The sequence below is a fragment of the Buteo buteo genome, chromosome 17 (genome assembly GCF_964188355.1).
Source record: "Buteo buteo chromosome 17, bButBut1.hap1.1, whole genome shotgun sequence".
Taxonomy (NCBI): domain Eukaryota; kingdom Metazoa; phylum Chordata; class Aves; order Accipitriformes; family Accipitridae; genus Buteo; species Buteo buteo.
Genome location: NC_134187.1, coordinates 6,721,657 through 6,744,383, shown reverse-complemented (window position 1 = coordinate 6,744,383; position 22,727 = coordinate 6,721,657). Strand labels below are relative to the sequence as shown.

The window sequence follows — 22,727 nt, the reverse complement described above, 5'->3', positions numbered from 1 at the left end:
AGGATCCTTTGGGAAAATTGGGTCTTGGGGTAGGAATCACTGAAGAGGAGGAATAATGGTCAAAAATGGACAGCTTGCTAGAGGAGTCAGAAGAGAAAAGGAGCTCAGGTTGGCTGAAGGGCAGTTCAGACTTGAGGCATCAGCTTTTTTGTCCTGGGAGGAGAGATGGGGCCCACAGGCTGCCACTGGGGTATTAGTGCTGGAGACACAAACCAACCTGCAGTTTGCTTGCCATGGAATTATAGAGGAAGACTTCAAATTGTTTTGCTTTGGTTATTGTTTGACTTTGGGAAAAGTGCACCAGTCATTACATGCTATTGTGTTTATCTTTTCTTCTCCACCTTTAATAAATTACTATTATTTCAAACGCTGTGATTCATTATTGTGATGGGAAAGAAAGTTTTCCCAGGTGTCTGGGCTGGGGCTCAAACCAATCTTCACGACAGACCTTCAGAGATAATCAAAGCCAGCCCTTATGGCTGCCAACCAGGGCCTTCCAGAAGTATTGCAGAAGAGCCGATAGTACTTTCATGATTTACTTGGCTGTTGGCAAAAGGCTGCAGCTGTGCTAAGCGCTGTGAAAGCAACACCCGTCCCCCAAAAACTTTGAGTCCAAATTGTGGGAGATGACATCGGGCCACAATTCTGCCCAGGACCAAACTTTATTCCAAGAAGTACAAGAAAACAATGCTAATTCAGCCCAGGTAGAGAATCAAAAGGACTTACTCAAACAAGAGGGATCCAGCCACAGGCAGATTTTAGAAAAGCAGAGTTTAGCCCAGTAGGATCTGGAGGCTGTAGGTTCCTCCTTCAAAATATAAACCAACAGCCTCGGAGTGTAGTTCTTCTTGCAAAGTCTAGTAACATTATTTCCCTACGACAGTGTATTGTTGTTTTTCTGACAAAGCTTCTTTTGTGTCCCTGTGTTTTTTCTACAACAGATATTTATAGAAATTGTAGTCACAAAGCTGCCAAAAGCACTTCCTGTAAATTACATAATGCGTCTGTCTCCCTTCCAGTATCACGAGGACCTATTCACAAGCTTCCCATTACTTTTGAGACCTTTATTTTACAAGATAGAAGAGCTCTGACTGTTACCATACGCTATACATGTGCTCAAAGAAAACACTGCTGATAGGAGAGGACTGAGGCAGACGCTGACAGGCAGAGAGTAACTGGAACAGTAACTGTGAGTGGTTCACGTTATCAAGGGTTTTTAAATTGTTGGGTTTTTTCAGATTGTTAAAATGTTATCTTGAGCAAATTTTTCTTCTAATGACGCTTAATCAGATTCACCAGTATACCCTGTGTTGTGCTGTTGATTTGTCCCAGGGAAAAAGTACCTATAAGTGTAGCATCTCTTTAGTATCTATCAAAATAGTGTATGCTCCCACCTCACCCAATATTTTCACAGTAAAGTAGCTGTGCAGTTTTCGCGTTTAGAGCTGGCCAATGTCCACCTTTATGGATGAGAAGACCCTGGCATATTCCCAGCAAAATTAGTGTAGAATATGCAACATTCTGAAATAAAGCTAATTTGCCTGAGTTCATTTTATATCCAACTGAGCATAAAATTGTTGATTATAGTGTTCAAGAGGAAAACATGAGATTAAAGAATTGATCTAATCTGCATTGTAGTTAGTAAGAAAACATCCACTTATTTTAGTGGGAATGGGTTTGGGCCTAAATGTGCACGTTGTCTGGAGTTCAAAGGAAAATGAGATCCAAGCAAAAGGTATAAAAAATGTGGAGAGCATGTTACATAGTAAACAATCCCATGAGCTCATGCTGTGCTCTTTCTTTGCCTGACTTTGATGTTGGAGCTCCCATTTTATTCGTACAGACTTGATCCTGCTGTCTTTGAATTTAGCGGGAAGACCTCTCGTTGATTTTGATTGTGCAAAAACTGGCTTTATATTCTTACATGGCTTTTTGGAGCAATGAAGCAGTTTTGTACTTTTATTGTGTGATAGGATCCTAAGCTCCCCCAGTGGAGGAAGAAAACAGAACCAGGGCTGTATTACTTGCACCGGCTTTCTGCTCCAGGCAGGCCCAGGGACGGGAGAGGAGCTGCACCCCCATTTTCCATCTGCTGTCCTTTTTCCTTTCTTCACCAAAATGCCAAAGCAGACAAGAGCAATGGTGCAAAAAGAGGCTGGGGGGGATCCAAGCAGGGGAAGGAGCAAAGGAAGGATGGAGGGAGAGGGCTGTACTGGGTTGATATTAGAACCACAGAATCACAGAATGCTTTGGAAGGTTGGAAGGGACATTTAAAGGTCACCTAGTCCAACCTCCCTGCAATGAGTAGGGACATCTTCGACTAGATCAGGTTGCTGAAAGCCCCATCCAACCTGACCTTGAATGTATAAGGGTGGTGGCAGTGAGGAGGTGATTCTAACCCTTCCCACACTCTGCTAGCCTGCAGCCTACTCTGGTCCTGCATCTCCTTCAGGAGACCAGGTCATCTGCAGAGAGCTGATGAAGGAGAGAGACAAACCCCACACAGGCCCAAATCAGACTGGTGCGCAGGTTTACAGTGTCACAGCGTCCAGTTGTAGCACAGTATTTTTGAGGGGGAAGGGGATATCACTTCACAAAATTCAGACAATATCACCCATTGAGGATATAAGGCTGCCTGCTACTTCTCAAAGGTGTTGTATTACTTCTTGTACAGATAGCCCTGAACACAACTACCTACAGTTCATAACTGCTAGAGAAGGAATTTGACACCCTGCTTCCCCCAGGAAAGGAAGTAAAAATAACTGCAGCCTGGAAAAAAAATGGAAATCACTTACCTTGTCCATCTTGCATGTTCCTCAGCTCTCTTGTATTCAGAAAAGAACAACTTCCCTTGAATTTGACTCTGCCTGTGACTCAGACTCCTGCCAGCAGACACTTGCAATGGTGACCTCCACCAAATGAGCAATCACTGTCATAAGAGCCTGGGGCAATGATTAACCGAGGACAAAACCCTGCTGAGGCCACTCACAAAAGCAGACTAAGTGAGACTGGCCCTAGTCTGTACAGCTCATTTTTGATTAAGATTTACAGTGCTATAGCAAGGATTAGGCAGTGCCAGTGGAGGCCAGCGTGTCCCAGCCCTGGCCGTGGGTGCTGCTGTCGCTGTTCCACAGGAGACAGAAAGCTCCTGGCTGTGGAGCGAGCAGGAGCACAGAGGAATAGAGACGGAAAGCGGAGTGGGAGGGGAGCAGAGGGGCTGTGAGCATTATACAGCTCATTATGGCTTTGGGACTTTCTGGCAGCATCACACATTTCTGATTTAATTTGGAATCGAGGTGGTTTCCCAACATAAATTTTTGCTCTTGAAACCTCTCCCTCAACTCCCCTTTTGTTAATTCATTAAAAAATTAGGGTGGTTTCTGTAGCAGATGAAGCAATTTGCATTCACAACTGCACAACACTGGTTTAAAAATAGTAACAAGAAATTTGATAGCTCAAATATAGGGTGTCTACTTGGGGAATAAACATGTCTCTAGTGTTAGCTCAGCTCTTAAAACAAAATAATAATTGCTTCCAGAGATAAAATATTTGCAAGCTATTATTGCAGCACTCTTTCATTAAAGGGAAGGAAACACAGCTGTCTCTTTGGAGCAGGCAGACGACAACAGAGAAAGATGTGCTCCATAATTAGGCTTCAGGAACTGTCAGGTACCTGTACCTCTTGACAGCTCAACATTAAAACCGTATCAGTGGAGCATTCATCCATGCTGCTATTTCTTAAGCCACCCAAAAGAGGTTGTGAATTTGTTAATTAATTTCTGAGAAACACCATGGTTCTGTCTGTGAAAGCAAATGGCTTAGGGAGATGTAAAATATCTTGAACAGAGTACACAAGCCTGCAAGTGATTTAAGGATTTCAATATTGTGTATTCTTCAAAAGCAGTGGAAGAGGAGGGACTGTGTCAGCTAGCTTAGGTACTTACAGAGAGATGTGTTTTTTCTTGAAAGTGGCTATTTTACTTCAAAGCATCTGATCCTGCGGCTGCTAAAATTGACAGTCAGTGGAGCTGCTTCTTCACACAGGTTCAGTGAGAGACTGTCTGAAGATAATAGAGGTAACATATTGCTTTCTAGAGATTTCTTTAGGGTTATGCAATACAACATATCACTGGTTCTTGTTATCTACAGAAACATCCTTCATACACAGCAGCATTTCCGATCACGGTTTTAGTTCAGCTTCTCCTGTTCTCGACATAATTTGGAACAATTTTGCACTAAAAATAATCTGGCAGGAAAAAATAACGAAAACAAAGAACTCAAGCAAGTCATAAATCTATGCTGTTTCCCTCCCAAGGGATAATAATATTGTGATATGGCAATAGGCCACAGCAGTAAATTGCCCCATATCTACACTGCACACATGCTGCATCAGAACAGCACATTTCTGTTCACAGTGGCACAATCTAAAATTAACTACCAGGAGCTCCATGCCAGAGCAAGCTCAGTTAAAATTATGATGTTTAAAAAATGCAAAGCCTCACTGGCACTGAGGAGGACATCTGAAGTACACAGCCTGCTTCTGAGCTTTTAGCGTTTTCAGTGGGAACCTGGTACATGTGAATTCCAGGATTACTCACATGTTTTACAGTAAACACTTGTCTGGATTAAACCTCTCTGGACCTAATTTTTGGCCAAGGACTACTTAGAATTTAGAAATTAGGCAAACTTTGGCAGGGCTGATTCTCTCTGGCTGTGTAACATACACTACAATGTTGTGTTCCCCCGTACACAGCTGAAGGCAATGCCTGCCTTTTGTAAGAACCCCACTGCCCAGATCTCTTGCCTAGGAGGAAGACTTCATATTAGAGTTGCGATTTTTTCCTGAAATGCTTTGAATTCCCATCTTACCATACTCTAATTAACTAGCTCATCTCAGCAGAGACTCCTCCTCTACCTTTGTTAAGGCCCTTATGGGCCCATAAACATATACTGCATGCAACCAAAACACTTTTTCTGACTGGGGTGGTCTTTATTTGGGACTGGGGAGCCTTAGGAAACTGCCTGCTGGCTTTTCACATGAATCTATACAGCCACCATTTGGTAAAGAGCAGAGAGACCTTCAGGCAGCTCTTACCCTCGTCGTGAGCATCCTGCTGGTGGTTACAATCCCAGCGTTGGTCTGGAAACTTCCCCATTTAGCACAGGGAAAATTTGGGCATTGTGAATTCTGCTCCTGAAGCATCAGTTGCTACCACCTGCCTTTGCGGATCTGTCTTAGTAACATGCTGTGGAAAGCAAGCCAAGATCTTTAGATTTCCAGACTACTACCCTACCCCTATTTCTGCCATTTTCTACCCTCTTGTGCACAGTTCCAAGAGAAGAGCTTTTCCCCAGATGGTGGAGCGCTTGTAGGAAGATATTCTTCTACCAGCAGCAATACAGTATGGATACCCTGGTTCTGTACCACTTTTTATTATTCAGAAGGAGCCTCTGTAGTGAGGAAAAAATTTTTTAAATGGTTGTCTGCAAGGATTTCCAACAATCAGAACTTATGATCCGTGGGGATTATTTGTAGTTTATTGTGAACCATGTCTCATTTGTCCTCCTAAAGAGGAAGCTCAGTGACTCACTGTTTGAGGTATAACATAATGATTTTTGCCAGATCAGCTTCCAACAAAGGAGAGCATTTAGCGTAAACAAATCAGTTATTGTAGAGCAGGTCTTTGACTAGTTTGCAGTGAGAAACAGGACAGAATTTATTACAGTGAACGCAAGCTGGAACAGTTCAGTCACTTGGGACTTCAAAACGTTAGTGCAAGTGTAATTTCTGTAATTTAAGCTGATTATTTTATGTCCCTTCACAGCATACAGGAAGAAAAGTTCTTTTCCTCTTTTCAGAAGTCTTCTTGTACATATAAAGGTTGTTACAATCTTCTCCATCTGTTCTCTTTTCTAGAATTGTCTAGAAGTTTCTAGAAAAGGATTAATTGTCTACATCTTTTCTGAAGTGTTTTTCTCAAACCAAGCACACTTATTCCACCTGCAGCCTTAGCAATACTACCTAGAGTGGAAAGATTATTTCAACATCTTACATGCCATACATTGATTGGTTGAACAAATTGATTCTTTACAAACCTGCCTTGACTGTTATTAATTAGAAGTTTTCTGCATTTTACAAGCACTGTTTCGATATTTTTTTAGAAAATTCAGTCAGACTGATTAGTGACAATTCCTACATACCTCCCTTCCTTCCTTTTTGAAAATACTCGCTGTGCTTGCTCTTCTCCCATGCCCTGGAACCTCATATGTCCTTACCACCTTCTCAAGGATGATCACTAACGTCTCATCCTGCTTACACCAGCTACTTAAGCATTTTAAATAAAATTCCTTTTTCTGAAGTGACTACTGAAGGAAAAAAGGCATTAAACCTGTCACCCATTATTATTTCTTCTTTCCCATCACATGGTGGACTAACTCTTTCATATTTCATATCTTTGGAGAATGTCCTCATGTTATTCTTCATTCCATTTCCTTGTTGTATCTTATTCTGCTCTTCTTTTTGTCCCTAGGATTATACTAGTCATAGGAATACAGTCAGTATCTACATTATGCCAAAATCCATTTGATACAGGACTTCTGTCACAGAGCGCAGTAGCTTAGCTTTTGTCTGTTAGATAATACCAAGCAAATATCATTTAAGCAAAATACCACAGATTTTTTGCAATTATATCACTTCTATATTCTTTTTCAAGTGGACAACTAGTCCTGTTCCCCTTGAGCTCCTGATGAAACTCCTCGTTACATCCAGGGAGGTGAAGTTGCTATCCTGAGCCTCAGTAAAACAAGACATGAGTGTTTCTCTCTCACACAGTAAAATCACTGACTATTTTCAGCGTGTGCAAAGTCAGCAGGGAGATGCCAGGTAAGTGCAGTAAAAGGAAAAGGAATATTGCATCTACTGTGATGTAATGGCAACTTAGTTGTTGAAAGAAAATATAAGACTCAAGGTTAATTGCTAATGGTGAAAGTAGTACTTTGCTCCAGGATTATTAATAAACATGAGAGAGATGAACATTTTGACTATTTAAAGCATATTTTTAGTCTGTTTGAATACCTGAAACCTAACATTATGAATAAACAGCTGCTCTGGTTAAGGTTGGATAAACCTAAACCCATGTATTTTCTGCATGTTTACCTGTTTCCCACCCTAACCAGGAAACAGTATTTTGACAGTTCTGAAGTGTTTCCTTAATACTGGGGGTTTTTGTTATCTTTCATTTCTACTGTTTAAAGTGTTTTTGTTTAAACAGAATTGAGAGTTTTGACAGTAATTTTTGTAACATTTCTCTAAGCATGATTCAAAACACAAAGTGAGCCTGTTGTAAAATATTTTTACTAACAAGCAAAAATGTAAAAAGCCCAGATGCTTTGGCTGCCTATGTGAGCTGAGGGCAAAGTTTGAGCCACCTGATATTTACCCACAACCAATTTTAATGCTGGACACTTCCCATCTTTAAAATTATCTTCAATTATTAACTGATTTCTCACAGTTCAGCAATGCAGGTAGATTTCTTTCTTCCTGTCTTGCAGACAATAAACTGAGACAAAGCGATACAGTGAGTCAAAGAGCCACAGATGGAGTCGCCATCAGTGCCCCCATCAGAACATGATTTAATTAATCTTTACATGATGGTAAAAATGACTGCATCTTCCCTTTCACTCAGTGTGTCATCCATCTCTCACATTTTCTCATCTATATTACACATCTTTCTCCCCTTGCTTTTTACAAAAGAAATTCTGTTTCTTTTTTCCATCTGCTTGATCTCTTCTTTCCCCGTGAAAGCCCTGGCCCAGGGGAAAGGATCCTGTGTCTTGCTTTTGGATAATCTTTTCATTTCTTGGCAGGCAGTCAAGTAGAAAGCAAAGCAGAGAGCTTTGGCACAAGACAGAGGCTGAGTGTTTGGTTGTTTGGGAAATTTTTTTATTGTTTCTAGGGGATTTTTTTGCCCATCTCTTCTTGGGAATGTTTCACTCAGGCTGCCCTTTAGTCCAGGGAGAGAATAAGAACCCATTATATTAAAGGCTGAGGTTTGATGTTACAGCTATTCACAGGAAAGTGGGACTTTCCTTTTATTGTTCATAACAAACGTTTTCCTTTATGAGAAGCATAATACAAAGGCAGGTCTGAAGTTAGGGGAAAAGATGTTTTGCCCAACTTTAATCAGATATGAATTGCTTGTGAGGTTTTACAAGTATATTATTTGAGGCAAAGAACACCAGCTAATACTTCCTTTTCTTTTTGGATGCATCATTACAAAATAAATATGGGAAAGGATAAAATGTAAGTATTCTAATGTTTCACAGAAAAAAAAAAATCCTGTTAAAAAAATAACTAGTAATAACTTGCAGTGCTGGGTCTCTGCATACGGTCTGTCTCTGCTCTGGGTGAGCTGGTCTGTTCCCGAGTCTGTAGCACCTCCACGTGGGCTGAGCCAAGAAAAGTGATTCCTCCTCTCTGGTCGCAGGATTCACTGCTAGCCAGCCATCATTTCCCACCTGCGTGGCAGCTCTGGCACGAAATATCTTAGAGCTGTCCATGCTAACTCTTTAACTGCCAGATTTCCATCATCTGATGGAAATAAATCCCTGTGCTTTTTGGAATCAAACATGACCAGGAACATTGAAATTTTATCACTTTCCAAGCCCTGAGTGCTATTAATCACAGACAAAACTTACCTCATGAGTCCCCATCCATTGCCACCATGCAGCCCATCCTCGAATTCATCACAGACAAAGTCAGCCTTGGCTGACACTGAGAACCTCCCGAGACAGAGAAATGATGCAGAAGGAGCAGGAAAATCTTGGGCTCCTCATGGCCCTACTCTGTTCTCCTTCTTTGCCCATGCTCTGGGGTGGCTCATGAGAGTAGCTGAGCTTTATTTTCTAACTACAGCTACTCCGTGTGGATCAGGATCACAAAGCCAATGTCTCCAGCCAGATGTGGTCCAGTCTCAGAGCAGAGAGGTGGGCTGCTCAGCGATGTGGCTATTCTTCTGTATTGTGGCTAGCTGATAGCATTAGCACTTGTGTTCATGGGGGAAAAGGACTATTCAGTCATGCTAGCAATTGGTCTTACATGTACAGGTACTTAAGTGCGCGCACACACACGCACACACTACGGGTGTTGTATGGAACTGCTCCTCCTTTCTGGTAGAAGCCATATCCCTACATGATGCTCATACAGGGTGTGCAGCAGCTGGAGTTGACAGGATTGTTGAGCTTCAGCTGACTAATGCCGAGTCCCTTGGCAACAGCTCTAATCTGAATAGTCTTTAAATTCTTAACTATTCAATCACCATTCCTGTAAAGTAGATATTTTCTAAATTATACAAGGTAGGTGTGCTCACTTTTACTATATGCCGCATGTCTGTATAATATGTTCATGAAGCACAGGGCATAGTCTTTTCTGCAAATCTTTGAGTTTTGTCTTTATACAAGCTTAGTCTGAAATAATTGCATGAATGTTCTTACACATTCCTTATTACTTCAGGGAAAGTCCATGAATGAACATGTTTCTTTCAGAGTAAACTGAATTGTCAGCAAACGAAGGAAATAGCCTGGATGGGAAGTTTGCTGGAGGGGAAGAATAAAGCTGATCTAATTTACGTCAATAAAGAAAGGTAAAGTTTGGAAGCGTGAAGAGCCATGCTAGAGCCTACATTCCTGGAAAGCCATTCTCTGTACTGGAGCAAAGTTCATAGGGAATTATACAACTAATGAATGATGTGCTGAAGAGGGCAGAACTAATAAAGGATGAATCAACACTGTGTGTCCACAGGGAAAAAAACTAGTCAGTGTTCAGATTAAACCAGTTTTAAACTATGCTCACTTCAGCCCCCTGTGTTTCAGCAGGAGATGTTGGCAGGTGTGTGTTCTGATTCATTTCAGCAGCATGGTTGAAATAATGAGTTCACTGCATAATTGCAAAAGGGGAGAAAATAATTTAAAAAAAAATACATTGTATCAAGCCTTGGCCTTGTTTTTCCTCACTAAATGCCAAAGTGAAATTTCACAAGACTCGTTCTTAATTTGAAATTTTTAACAAAATATCTGTGTCACATTTTGTACAAAGTCTGCGTGGATTGTTCTCCAGCCATATATTTGATATTCCTGTCATAAGGGATAACACACTAGTAAAATCCTTTTTTTAGGGATTAGATGATATAAAAAATAATATCTACTATACATACCATCTACATATGCCAGTGGTGCAGAAGAATTTGAGCTATGCTGACAGCTGATGGTAAAGTTTGCATCATACATGTTTTTAGTGTAAATGCTTGCACATGCAAATGCAATTCTAGAAATTAAATTTTACAAGTTGATGTCATTTTGAAATCTTCTTTCTAATATATATGTTCTGGTATAATTCAGTCAAGTAAAATTGGAAGGCAGTGAGTCTCAAAAGAGCATGAAAAAATCAGAAGACAGCTGGAACTAGTGGGATGGGCCAGGGTGGGAGCAGAGAGGTGATGGGCCATCCATAGATGCTCATCTGGGACATGATGAGTGCCAACTACAGCAGTCACTAGAGCGACAGTCATCCTAAGGTTCAAGGTCAGGTTGGATGGGACTTTGAGCAACCTGATCTAGTGAAAAATTTCCCTGCCCATGGCAGGTGGGTTGGCCTAGGTGATGTTTAAAGGTTCCTTCCAACCCAAATCATTCTATGATTCTATGATCCTCAAGCTCCATCATGCTAATGTGGTGCTGAAGCATCTACATTTTGCCACAAAAGCAGCTCTTCACCAAGTCAGACGATGACAAAATTGATCTGTGGTCAGAAACTCCATTTTGTGAAGGCATTTGCATCTCGAAGTTTGGTCTTACCCATGATCACCAGTATTCTGCAAGGAGAAAATTTCAATGCTTTCATGTAGTATCAAGCCATGCAGTTCATTCTCATTTTACCTTACGTTAAAATAGAAGATGAAATAAAATGTTTTGGAAAAAATACAGTTTTCCCTACCAAAAATGCCGTGATGCATTTTAGTGTGGTAGGATTTCATATTTCTAGACTGCTGTAAGCTCTGCTTTCCATGCAAACCTAAGAATCGCAGCATCTGTTTACAGTTTTAAAGAAAAGGTGCATTTCTACCCCAGAGGCATGGAGCACTTTGAAAAGAGGAATCGTACCTATTCTAAAGCCTGCTCTTCACACACAAATAAAAGAAGTTGGTATTGTCAGGGCATAAACATGCACTCTGTTTTGCAGACTCAAGTCAGGCAGAAAAGGTTTGTTTCTACAGCTATCAGAGAGAAGGTGGAGTGGCAGAGATCCAGCCCTCTATCCATACAACCTCTGATGTAAAACAAAAGTGCTGGGGCTTGTGTACATTTACAGCAGATAAAAAACCTGCCTGAGGAGGGGTGTCTGCATGGAAAGAAAGTTTGTTAGAGCAGATGTACCCCTGCCTTGCCGGTAACTCAGGATCCGCAGCCCTGTGGCCTCAGCACACCTCTGTTCAGCTCGTCCCTCTCACTCCTGACACTGCTGTGTCCTTGACTGACTTAGAGGTCTGCATCCACATATGTATTATTTTACAGTATCATGATTTTCAAGCAGAGCTCCTATTTAAGAAGGGAAGGGTCTGCCTCCTAATTTCCAAGGATACTTCAAAATAATTTTCATTTCTTCCTTCTTTGTCTTGCAGCACAGATCTGTATCTAAAAATGGGGCAATATTTGACCATTTCTTATAGAAAAGAGCAGATATCAGACTGACAGAGTAAAACAGTTCCTCTGCTGAGTTGTGTGCAAGAGCCAGACTATACCGGCCATACTGCCCATACTTCTATACCGGCCATACTTCCCATACTTCAAGAAACCCCTCAATTGCATGGACAAAGTTAGAAAAAACCTACACATTGGGGGGAAAAAAAATAATTCCTTGTCCTGCATTCCTCTGTCAGTAGATGGCTCTGCAAGCCATAGTGTTGCCCGCTTAACCATTGCGCCGTGGAGGCAGCTGGGGCTCAAGACGAGTGGGAGCCTGGCTGTGTGCCCTTCCTTCTGCAGTTCTTGCTTTCTGGCTGGGAAAAAATTGAGGTGGCCCAAAACCTGCAAAAAACCACGGGTTTTCTCTAACCCTTGTTCTTTCTGACATCTTTCCCACCCTGACCTTGTTCTTTTCTGACAGACATCCATCCCACCCTGTTCTCTCCGGAGGTCCAGCCCACGATGAGCACACGGTCGGTCAGTCGTACCCCATCTCGGCTCTTCTCCGATGCCTTTGGCTGAACTCCGGTGACATTAGCTGGGTGAGTACACCAGTACGACAGCTCCCGCAGCCCCAGCGGACCTGCGCAGGCAGCCCTGCAGCCCGGCCACCTCGCATACGTCGACACATGCTGCATCGCATCTCTGCCGGCAGCGGACAGAGTGAGCTGTGGTGTGCCATCAGGCACCGAACAGGTTAAGTCAGTAGCTGCCATCTAACATACTGCAGAAAATACGACTCAGAACAGAGTGTTTTATCATCTCGTTTCCACGCCTGATGCTGGAAGCCTCCAGAGGTCCAATCTGCTTGACTTTTTTTCCTCTCTCTGGCAACTCGGTTTCACTGGCGTTTCTCTCTTGTGACCGTGCACAGTCAAAAATTGCATTTTAGAGATAATACATTTAGGTTGGGGATGCAAGCCAATTTAAAAAGCACTCTTATGGAAATCTGAACAGCACAGGCTTGGAACAGTCAGGGAAAAGGTGCATCCTTTCCAGCTAGAGCCCTTTGCAGCACATTGCTATGGAGATAGCAGGAAGATTTGTCATGGGCGGCAAGACTGGGGAGCCTGGGGAGTTTAAATCATGTAAACAGATCATTACCTACACAGTAGCATCCAGGCTGGGCATAAGGGCTTGCAGCTTTACCTGCTATCTAAAAAGATGGGCTTGTTCTCTAAAATTCTGGTACTACACCTGTAACAGTATTTTGTGTCCTCTCCTTTACCACAGAGGATATGATTAAAAGAGGTCTCTGATGTTGCTCAGGTAGTCGATGACGCCATTTCTACACTGTCATGTACTGAAGAAGCACGGAATTTTTTTTCTCAGGTGGTTGAAACACATAGAACTGATCTGAAGGAGGTTGCCTCTGAACTGGTAGCATAGCCATGTCATCAGATCCAGGCTGAAAAGTCCACCCTTCCCACGCTGAGCCCCTTCAGAGACCTTCCCTCCCCAGGGGGCACATGTTGTTCTGCCTGTGCAGAGCAGTTCCACAGCTGGGACCTCACCTTAAACTGACACTACAAGACTGTCATCAATATTTTGCTGTTTTTAATTTTATTGCCTTTATTGCCTTTCCTCCCACTAGTTCCACTTTTCTATTTATTTTCCCTGTGTCTGAGTGCTTGCATTTATGAAGATCAAAGCCATGGAGAAGTGAAGTGAGAAGCTTTCCCACTTGAATTTCTTCAAAAGAAAATCCTTACTCTTGAGGTGCCAGAGAAGAAGCTTGCTTGGTGGCAGTGTTCCTCGTACCAAAAAGGGACACAAAGGCCACATCTGTACGAGTGCAATGTCCGGCCACTGGTGCTCCATTGCCAGTATGGTTATCTTGGTGGGACAGTCCTAGGCACAAATTTGGCCCTGGCTCTGTCCAAGCCATTCCCAGGGAGGATTCAGGACATAACCCAACACAGGGTCCATCCCTAGCCACAAACTGGATGCACCCACCCCTTTAAAGGGTAAAAGTGTAATAGGATGGATGTGGCCTTAGCACACCAGGCAACCTCAAGGTCAGAGAAAAGGCAAAGAAGAGTCTTATAAGACAAAACTGAAAGGGATGATGTTTCAAAATGGAAATCATAATGTTGTCTCGCAGCAATGCTGAGTTTTGTGTCCCTTGACACATTCCAGGCGAATCAAGGCAAGAGTGTGCTCATTTGGACAGACAGCGCTTTCCCGGCTGAAAGCCATTCCTTCAGGGAAGCTGGCACAGCCTGCCCAGCGCACAGAACATGCCACGCTTTGCCTATTGCCACCTGCCCAACACAGTCCAGCGTTCAGCAGGGTCAGCTTCTCCGGGGGGATGTCTCACAGGCACTGCGTAGCACGATTTGGAATGGAAACGTAAAGAGCTCCAGCTCACAAGAGTTGAAAAAATAGCTGCATCCATCTACAGAGTCTTTGCCCTGCTTTTCGACTCAGCCCCACGTCCTCACCGGAGCTGCAGCTCCCCAAACAGATCTGACTGCGCAGAACCTGTGTCCGTACCTTGGCTGGGCCGCGCTGCAGTACGAGCATCTTTGTGCAAACCCACCTTCGCGGACCAGCTCGGTGGAAATGTGAAGCTGTGAACTAGAGCAAGAAAGGCACCAGGTGCCTTCCCTTCTGTCCCACCTGCTCTGCTTTTGCAGGAGGCATGGTCACAGCGGGGTGACACAAGGGCAGCGTCAGGCACCATGGCTGCATCGGGCAGAGCTCGTGTGTCACGAGAGCCCAGATCGCAGGATACGTCCCAGGAGGTCCAACCCCTGAGTGCAGTTGTCATTTGGGCAAGTCGCCTGTGTCAGCAATCACCCAGGGGACTTCAATGGCTGCTCTGATTTCTAGCTTTTACCAAACAATTTGCAAAAGGCCCCAACGTCTCCTCTGGAGGAGCCCCGTAGCTCTGAAAGGGCTGCCCAAGCCATGTGCAACCTGCTGCCGCGGGGGCTGCCCGGGGCTGTCGGCACCCTGCAGTCCTTGACCTTTTTTCCTTATTTCCTCATCCCTGAGCACAGGGAAGGAGACATCCCTGCACCATTCGATCAGGCTGTGTAGGAGGAATAAGGCAGAGCTCAGCAACCCTGTAACTCAAACCAGGACAGCACTGCACAGTGCTAGGGCAGTGCTTTAGTGGATAGCAGCCTTAGAAAAGAACAGCAGTTCCTCCCTCCCCGTCCATCTCCTCGGCTGTCTCTCCACGTGTCCTCCAGTCACTCCTTTCCTCTTTCTCTGGCCCCTGTCTCCTTCCTCCTGAGCTGAGCTGCAAACCACTGGTTTGCCTTTGCTTTTTCAGGCTCCACGCTAGCACCATGGCCAAACCCAGCACTGGGCCCCATCTGCCCAGGCTCAGTCTTGTTAATCGAAAATAAAAGCAAACAGGAACTGGCCTCCTTGCTGAGTTTTATCATTACTCATTCAGCTTGGGCAGGATGGAACAGGATGAAGGTTGCACAAGGAAGATGCTTGATGCCATGTAAAGGGCCAACCTGGGGGGGGACTAAAAACTTTGGAGGACCTAAGGATGCCTTCATGACTCTTGGCAACAAGAAGGAGTCTTGCTCTCAGTATTGGGGCCTGGGGTGGCATACAAAGGCATCCCAAAAGTATCCCAGGCTGGGCTGACTCGTAAAGTCTCTCAGGCATTTTTGAATGAACGGTGTGTTTGATGACTAGGCTTTAACGTATTAATGCCTACTTTACCCTGCTGTGCAATGGGTTCCACCATTTTGGAATTATGATCTTTATTAGCCCCCAAGAGGTGTTTCGGAGCAGTCCTAAAGGATAATAGCCTATGTCTAAAAACTTTGACACAGCGATTTGTCTCAAGACCCTGACTGTGTTATCACTCAAGGGCTGAAATCTGTAATCAAAAGCTCAGCTGAGCCTCTACTTTCCTTAAGATATCTCCCTCCCTAAGCACCATCTTCACATCGGCCTGCTGGTACGTGGCAGCAGGGAATACAGCAGCTCCTTCATCGCTGAGCAGTACCAGCATACCCCTGCACGGCTGCAATTTTAAATTCTGATATGGAGAAGCAAAGGGCCTTCGGAGCTGCTTCTCTTAGCAGTAGAACCCCTGTCCCTATTTAACCAGTGACATTTACTCCTGGCAGTAGCCCCCAGCCTCAAATTAGCATCGGGATACCCTGAGTTGTGCACAACAAGGGCCCGTGGGGTGGAGGAGCAGAGGCAGGGGTGGTGGTGTGCAGGGCAGAGCTGGATTTCAGGTTTGTGCTTACGGCAACTCCTGCATGTGTTGGATGGTCGGAACAAGACGCATCTCGGAAAGACCCTCAGCAATGAGGGGAGTGATGTGGGTGGGGGATTTCTGGCTGTATGGCCATACGGGCTGGCTGCCCCTGAGTGTGGGAATGAAAGAAAAAAGCCACCTCTGAAAGAAATGTTTGTTCATCAATTCAGGTCTCATTCCCAGCCTTGTCTGCACCTATGTGCTCTGCCAGCCTCACAGTAATTTGAGGTGGGCCTGGCTAAGCCCCCTTGAAGGGTATGAAATTGGTCATTTGCTTTCCTACTAGCCCTCCTTCCCCTCTCAATGACCTCTATCATTGACCTTCTTCAAAATCCGACATCAAATTCAGAGGCTCTCCGTAATAAAATAACAAATACTAGAATCAGTATCAATTCTCCACATACCCATTGTATTGAACAGAGGCATTTGCCATGGTCTGTCTTGGCAACTCCTCCTCCCCTGAGCAGCCCTGAGATCACTGGGAATCTGGTTACTTTTACCTAAATGCTGCCAGGTATCTTGGATGCCTGATTCGCCTTCAAAAATTGCTCTGTTTCCAAAACAAAACTGTGCAGGATTTTGGTTTCGTTAATGTTGTTTGAGGTTTGCCTCCAATTCCACATGAAAACAACTCTGCAAATCCCAGCCTAATATTAAGGAAATCAGGCTTCCCTGTCTGTCCTGACATCGCCAGCCCTCTTACCTGCCCTCTGTCGTGTCTCTGGTTGCTGAGACATGGAGGGACCACTGTGCCAATTTTAGGGAACACTGTGCCCATTTTCCAGCAAAGCAAGAAGCAAGGTTGTAGGAAAGGACAACAAGGTCTTACACTAAGCCAAAGCCCAAGACTTTCCATATCCTTCTATTGCATTGCTCCCAGCAGCTTCCTTCCCTTCTTCTGTTAAAGACAAGATGATCTCTTCTTGAGGTCTCCCCACAGAGGGGCTGCTATAGGGCAGTAGCCCACATGTCAGAGCCTCACGGGGCGTGGGATAATCCAGGCCTACCAAAAGGAATAACCTGTGCAATGCCTAGTTAGCCTGAAAAGGTGCAGATAGCTCCAGGCAAAATAAAATATTTAGTTTCCTTAACTGGAAATTGGAGGGAGAGCTGCTAATTCCAGTACTGTTCAACTCTGCCACTAGTTTGAGGGCAAAAATAAATATCATTGCTGGTAAAAGGTGGGGATTGCAGAAAGGTTGGTGGGATGATCAGTAACTGCAGTGATAGAACAGTTGTACTATGGCCTGTATCTCTTCCAGCATAGGATGAATATCACTCCATGCAGTGGGATATACTGGGGAATGAGGGACACAGCCAGTGCCTATAGGCTGGCTATATCCTAGAAAAGGATTTGAGGGATTTAGGGGGATCATCTGTACCAGCTCGCGGTGCAACTTTGCAGCAAAAAGGACTGAGGCTGAAGAACAGATGGGAAATCTGTGCTTTAGTCAAACACAAGCTGTTGAACTCAACAGGAGGAGCTGGTTACATGTTATCATTCAGTGTCAAACAAGAAATCAAACTAGATGTTCCAACAGAATGTGAGTTTATGATTTGCCAAGGGTCACACATGATGTTTATCATAAAGAAGAAACTTGAAGACGTGTCTTTGAAGCCCCATGGCCAATGTCCATCCTCTGAATCTCTCTCCCTTATATGAGAAATATCAAACGGTTCTCATTCCTTTTCCCTTCCTTCCCCTCCCCTTTGATAAGGAGTGGGCTAACTGGGAAAATTATGGTTGTGTAAGGCTGCACCCAGTGCTGTCAGTGGGAAAGCTGCTTTCGAGCAGAAATTCTGATTACAGCACAACCTTGTTGTCCTGCTGTACCTTGTGCTCAATCCTACCTGGATCCTATAGCACCAATATTCTGCAGATCCCACTGCTGTGGGCACCCACTGTGATGTGAAACATGAGTCCAAGGACTTGCTCCAGAGGTTCTTCTCGTCCCTACTATAACTGCCCTGGGTTTCATATAGTTTGCTCCACCTCACTGCTCTACAGTAGTGGTGGGTCACCAGTTCAAAGGGGCTCAAAGCTAGGATTCGGTTTGGAAAAACATCAAAAAGGGTGACTGCTCCTGGCGTGCTGGCAGCACTTGTTAACTTGATGTCAGAGCTGCTACTCCAGAGACGTGGGAAGTGACACGCGGATCATCTGGGAAGCTTGGCAGTACTTTCACTGCAAGCGGTTCAGCTGTGCTCCTCGGGGAGAGAGTAGGAAGTGTCCTCATTTCCCCGGGAGCACGAGGCACAGTGTACTTTTAGCATGTGTGCATGAGAGCCATACCTTCACCTGGGTACTGGGACCAAAGGACATTTCCTTCCCTCTCACAGAACCACATCACAAGGGAGATATAGTAGTAATACTCAAGAGATCAAAGATGTTTTTTGCTGGAGGGCTGGGAAGAGAAGGGTTATAAGGTCCTTTCCCATCCAAGCCTTTGGGAACTCTGCTGGAGCTGCAGAGAGAGCCTCTGTGTCTCCACTGGCCAAGAGCTGAGGTGCCTAGGAGGGACGGGACGAGCTCCACGGAGGAGTGCTCTGGACAGGGTTGCGAGCAGGTTCCCTGTGGTGTGAGATGGAGCCTGAAGAGCAGCAGGGAAACTGGATGAGTCAGCAGGTTTGCCTCCTCAGTCATGGCTGCATTCAGGCTCTCAGCTGTAGGAAACTTCCCCCTTCCCATGTCTTTTCACACGCAGCTCTTCACAGCAAAGCCTGAACTAACGTCACCGCAAATGCAACGAAAGCCCAGAGAGTTGAGGTTCCCTGTGGCGCGACCTCCATGCTGACCTGCTCTGGTAGCCAAGGAAGGTCCATCCTCCTGGTTTGGACCGAGGATGGCATTTAGTCTCAGGAGAAGTGGGAGGAGGAATGAGGCAGGCTTCAGAGGGCTGTTTCTTGTATGGGACCTGCTGAATGCTCAATAATTTTGTTACAGATCCTGTAAAAGCAGATCTGCTTGATGAACCTGATAGGTAGAGGCCTGTATTCCCATTTCAAGGTAGCCGGAGTTGTTGTATGACTGTCGTTCCTCAGTGTGGCCTCAGCCATCCCCATCTTTGCTCCCAGACTGGAAGGACAGCCTAGCTGTTTCATTATTAACCCCCACCAGGGAAGATCCCACTTTGCCAAGACATCCTGTATGGCCATGAAGATTTCCCCAGACATTCAGATGCCCAACGCCTGCTGATTTCCATAGGGTTCACTGGCTAACATCGTTCTGGTGAGCTGGATTGAGGACACAGTTGCACAGCTGGCATATGCCTTCAGTGGGCTGCCTCTACAAGGGGCAGGCACGTCCCATTCCCCCTTCCCACCAGCTCCACATCCAACCTCTTGCTTGTGCCTGCGTGTGGCCATCACGCAGCTCTACAGCCTGTCCCATCGGTGAGTTAAGGTCTCCTGCACTTTAAGAGCTGCTCCAGCCCAAGCATGCTGACTTGAACAGCTCAAGTCATGAGTACTAGGATGGAAAACTCAAAATGAGTGGAGGTTTAGTGTGGTTTGAGGTTCCCCTATCTCTGGGCAGTATAGGTGTCCCTCAGGCTGCATGCACCCCCCTCAGAGTGGTGGTTTTTAGGTGAAATGATGAGGAAGCATCAGGTATAGTGATGATAGTGATTTTAGCCAGAGAGGAACACACTGCAGAGCTTGTGTGCAGGTAAAAGCAATGCTGCGGACAGGAGAAGGACATACATGCTCCCATGCTCTCCACGCCTGGGTAGAACCTGCCGTGACCATCCACCAACATGGGAAAGTTTGGGATCTTTCCCTTCTTATGACAATGTAGAAAGAGCAACTTCTGGATGCAGCTGAAAATAGGCTCCCACAACACCAGGTCAGGTTGGCTGCAGGTGAAAACCAGGCAGACCCTAAAGAAATGAAGAAAATCTCAGCAACGGGGAATGATGAGTAATGACTCTACCAAAGTGGCAAACTGGTAATATGGGGGATGTGGTCGGAGAAGCTGCTATGGGATGGCCTGAAGGACAGGGGAAAGAGAAAAGGAGACACTGCGGGAGAGACTGCAAAACTTGTGAGTGTGAAACAGAATCAAATGTCAGGAGAAACTACTGATGGGCAGCGTTCGAGGGGCAGCGGGTGGGGAGTAGCCAGGGGTAATAAGGTATATCCCATACTCTGCTAGTTTCCATCAGAATTTCCTAGGCACTGGGACACAATCATCACAAAACAGTTGACAAGCTGCCGGTCATCTTTTCTTGAGGGAAATCCAGTGCCGTGGAGTATGGGTGAGTCCTCCAGGACCAGCTGAAGGACCAACAGCCCAGATAAGCTGACAAAGGGCTTCTTCAAACTCACTCAGTCCCTTCAGCCTGTTACAGACCCAAGGCCAAGCTCAGATCTATGATGGTGGCGACACAAATGTCACCCAACGTTCTCCTCTACCACCTCTATTAGCTCATTGTGAACCTGAGCCATGGCTTTCATCTGACAGTGTCCTCCTGTGCACGGCAGAGTCTCGGCCTCAGGACGGGAAGCCTGCAGGGAGGGAAAGCCTGGAGCTGTAAGACCGGGCAGTGGTGGGGAGGGAAGGAAGAGATGTTTGCTGGACTACCCATTCCTCAGGGGAAGGGAGGTGTCTTCAGCCCAACGAGTCCCAGGACTGGGATGTGGAAATGATGGAATGACAGCACTGCTGGCAGATGTCCCGCTTGCCCGTCCCCAGGAGGATTATGAGAGATTTCCACTGCTCCGTGTGCCAGGGCAAGGTGGGACAAGCCAGTTGAGCCACTGGTGCCTGAAGGACACTGTGCCGGGGCCACCGCTGCAGCCATGCCCTCTGCCTGGGCACTAGCGAAGCTTTTGCTCTGTCTGGGCCAGCTCTTTGCTCCCTGAGCATTTTGTCCTCCAATACTGTCTTTCTCCCTCTCTCTATCACACACATTTTTGGCATCGCTGATGCTCATTCATTTTTAATGCTGAATACACTTTTCCTGCTCAAAGCCTTTCCTAAACATCAGCTAATGAAGCCTCCGCGCTCCCCTCAGAGACTGGCATCGGGCATGATTATCCCCGTGGCAGGGATTTGCCCAAGAGCATGAAACAGGTCAGCTCCAGCGTTGGACTTGAGCCCGGAGCCGGAGAGCCCCAGGGCTGTGCTCAGGCCAAACGTTTACTTCTGGAGCATCCCACCCCCTTTCCCCTGGGAAGGGCACACGCAAGTGGTGGGTAAGGCTTAGGGTACAAAGTGGCATGTACGCTTTGGGGCTGATTGCCTCTACGGGCTGAGCTCCACACCCAAACTGCCATAGCAGGTCTACAGCCATATACAATATAGGGGATAAGAAGGGTTGTCTTGTCTGTCTGTATCAAACTTGTCAGCTACAATTGCAGAGGTATTTTGTTCCCAGCAGAGACCATCAATCACCCGGTTTAAGGTTATAAACAGCAGTTCCTCGGTGAAGGATGTGTGATATTTGCCCCAAAGTCCATGTGTCTGAAAGGTAAATTCATTCACCAGTCTGCCCAGGTTCCCGTTGCCTTCACGTGCCTGGCCCAGGGAGCTTCCCAGAACCAGGAGCTATCTGCATTCCAGCACTAACCGCCTTCAGCTTTATTATTATTATTATTATTATTATTATTATTATTATTATGGTCTCCTGTATGTCTGCCTGTGGTTTCCTAGAAATGGCAAGTCGTTGAAGCATTGGAGGAAGAGCACACAGCGCAAGCAGAGCTGGAGGGGGCGGGGGAGCACCTCCGTGCAAAAATGTTTCCTACTTTCCAGGCATCAGCTTCGCTTGCAAGTGGCAGCTGGATCACATAAGACAAAACCGAAGAGTGGGAGCTGCTTTGATCTGCAGTGCGGAGCCGGTGCATCTCGCCACCGCAGCCCAGAGATTCCCAGGATGGCTGGGCACAGAGGGATGCCTGTGCCTGCAGGCTGCCTTACACATTCCCAGTCAGCCCTGTTGAAGGACACCTCACTCTTTATGTCAAGCTATTTCTTAATGTGTTTTCTTTCCTAGGTGGCATTTTGGGGAATATGCTAATGTCACAGTGTATGATAGGAAAGACATATGAAATACAGTGAAAGGCCCATAAAAAATGAAATGTGTGTATGCCTCACCCTCCCTCTTTTCTACTCACATTTTTCTTTCTTTGCATCCAGAGCAGACCAGCTACAGTAGGAGGAAAACCAGCCAGGAAGGCACTGGGCAGACAGCGGGCTGGGAACAAGCCATATCAAGTCGTTTGCCTAAGCCCCAAAAGCCCATGAGTTAGAGCGGCAGAATGCTTATTTCAGTGCCAGCATGACCCTATTAGAAGGTATTTTTAATCATCAGCAGCAGACCCAACCTGTCTTCTCCCCTCCAGGACAGGGTGGGCAGGGGCTGGCCGGTCCTGCCGCTCCTCGCCGCAGCCCCGTGCGCCTCTTGCTCTCCCCGGTGATGCCCACTTGCACCACCAAGGGACCGCATCCCCCAGTCCCACGAGGGGTGGCAGGGATGCTGCGTGTGTTTGCCATGGTCCTCCAGGAGCAGGACGGCTGTAACCATCGCTCCCAGTGCTGTCCCGCTGTTTTGCTTTCCAGGTCAGGAGGAGCAATCCTGCCCTGCACCCGAGGCCACAGGGATGTGTGCCAGGGCTTGGGCTGCTTGAAATCTTTCTGAATGGGGTGCTGTAGGGCAATATCAGCTCCGATGCTGGTGCTCTTAATCACTCCACAAGTCCTACCAGTGCCTTGAGTCACACAATTTATTTGGAGTGTCAGGAGAAA

The 22,727-nt window shown here is 45.7% G+C and overlaps 1 protein-coding gene and 1 long non-coding RNA gene across 4 annotated transcripts in view; one reads left to right on the top strand and one right to left on the bottom strand.

The window, feature by feature from the left end:
* Positions 1-3,180, bottom strand: part of CD2AP (CD2 associated protein) — a 100,498-nt gene extending 97,318 nt beyond the window's left edge. The window contains exon 1 of one of the 2 annotated variants that reach the window (XM_075049012.1): positions 2,796-3,180. In XM_075049012.1, coding sequence (XP_074905113.1) covers positions 2,796-2,811 — 16 coding nt within the window. In that variant the 5' untranslated portion in view covers positions 2,812-3,180. The remainder of the gene's footprint in view (positions 1-2,795) is intronic. The other variant, XM_075049009.1, reaches the window with a different exon arrangement.
* LOC142040784 (uncharacterized) lies at positions 1,062-22,117 on the top strand. 2 transcript variants are annotated; one of them, XR_012653300.1, is made up of 4 exons: positions 1,062-1,189; positions 9,544-9,641; positions 12,161-12,281; positions 21,633-22,117. It is a non-coding gene; the product is annotated as an uncharacterized LOC142040784 (long non-coding RNA). The 2 variants fall into 2 exon arrangements; XR_012653299.1 differs by having other exon boundaries at positions 21,735-22,115.
* Positions 22,118-22,727: the final 610 nt, after the last annotated feature.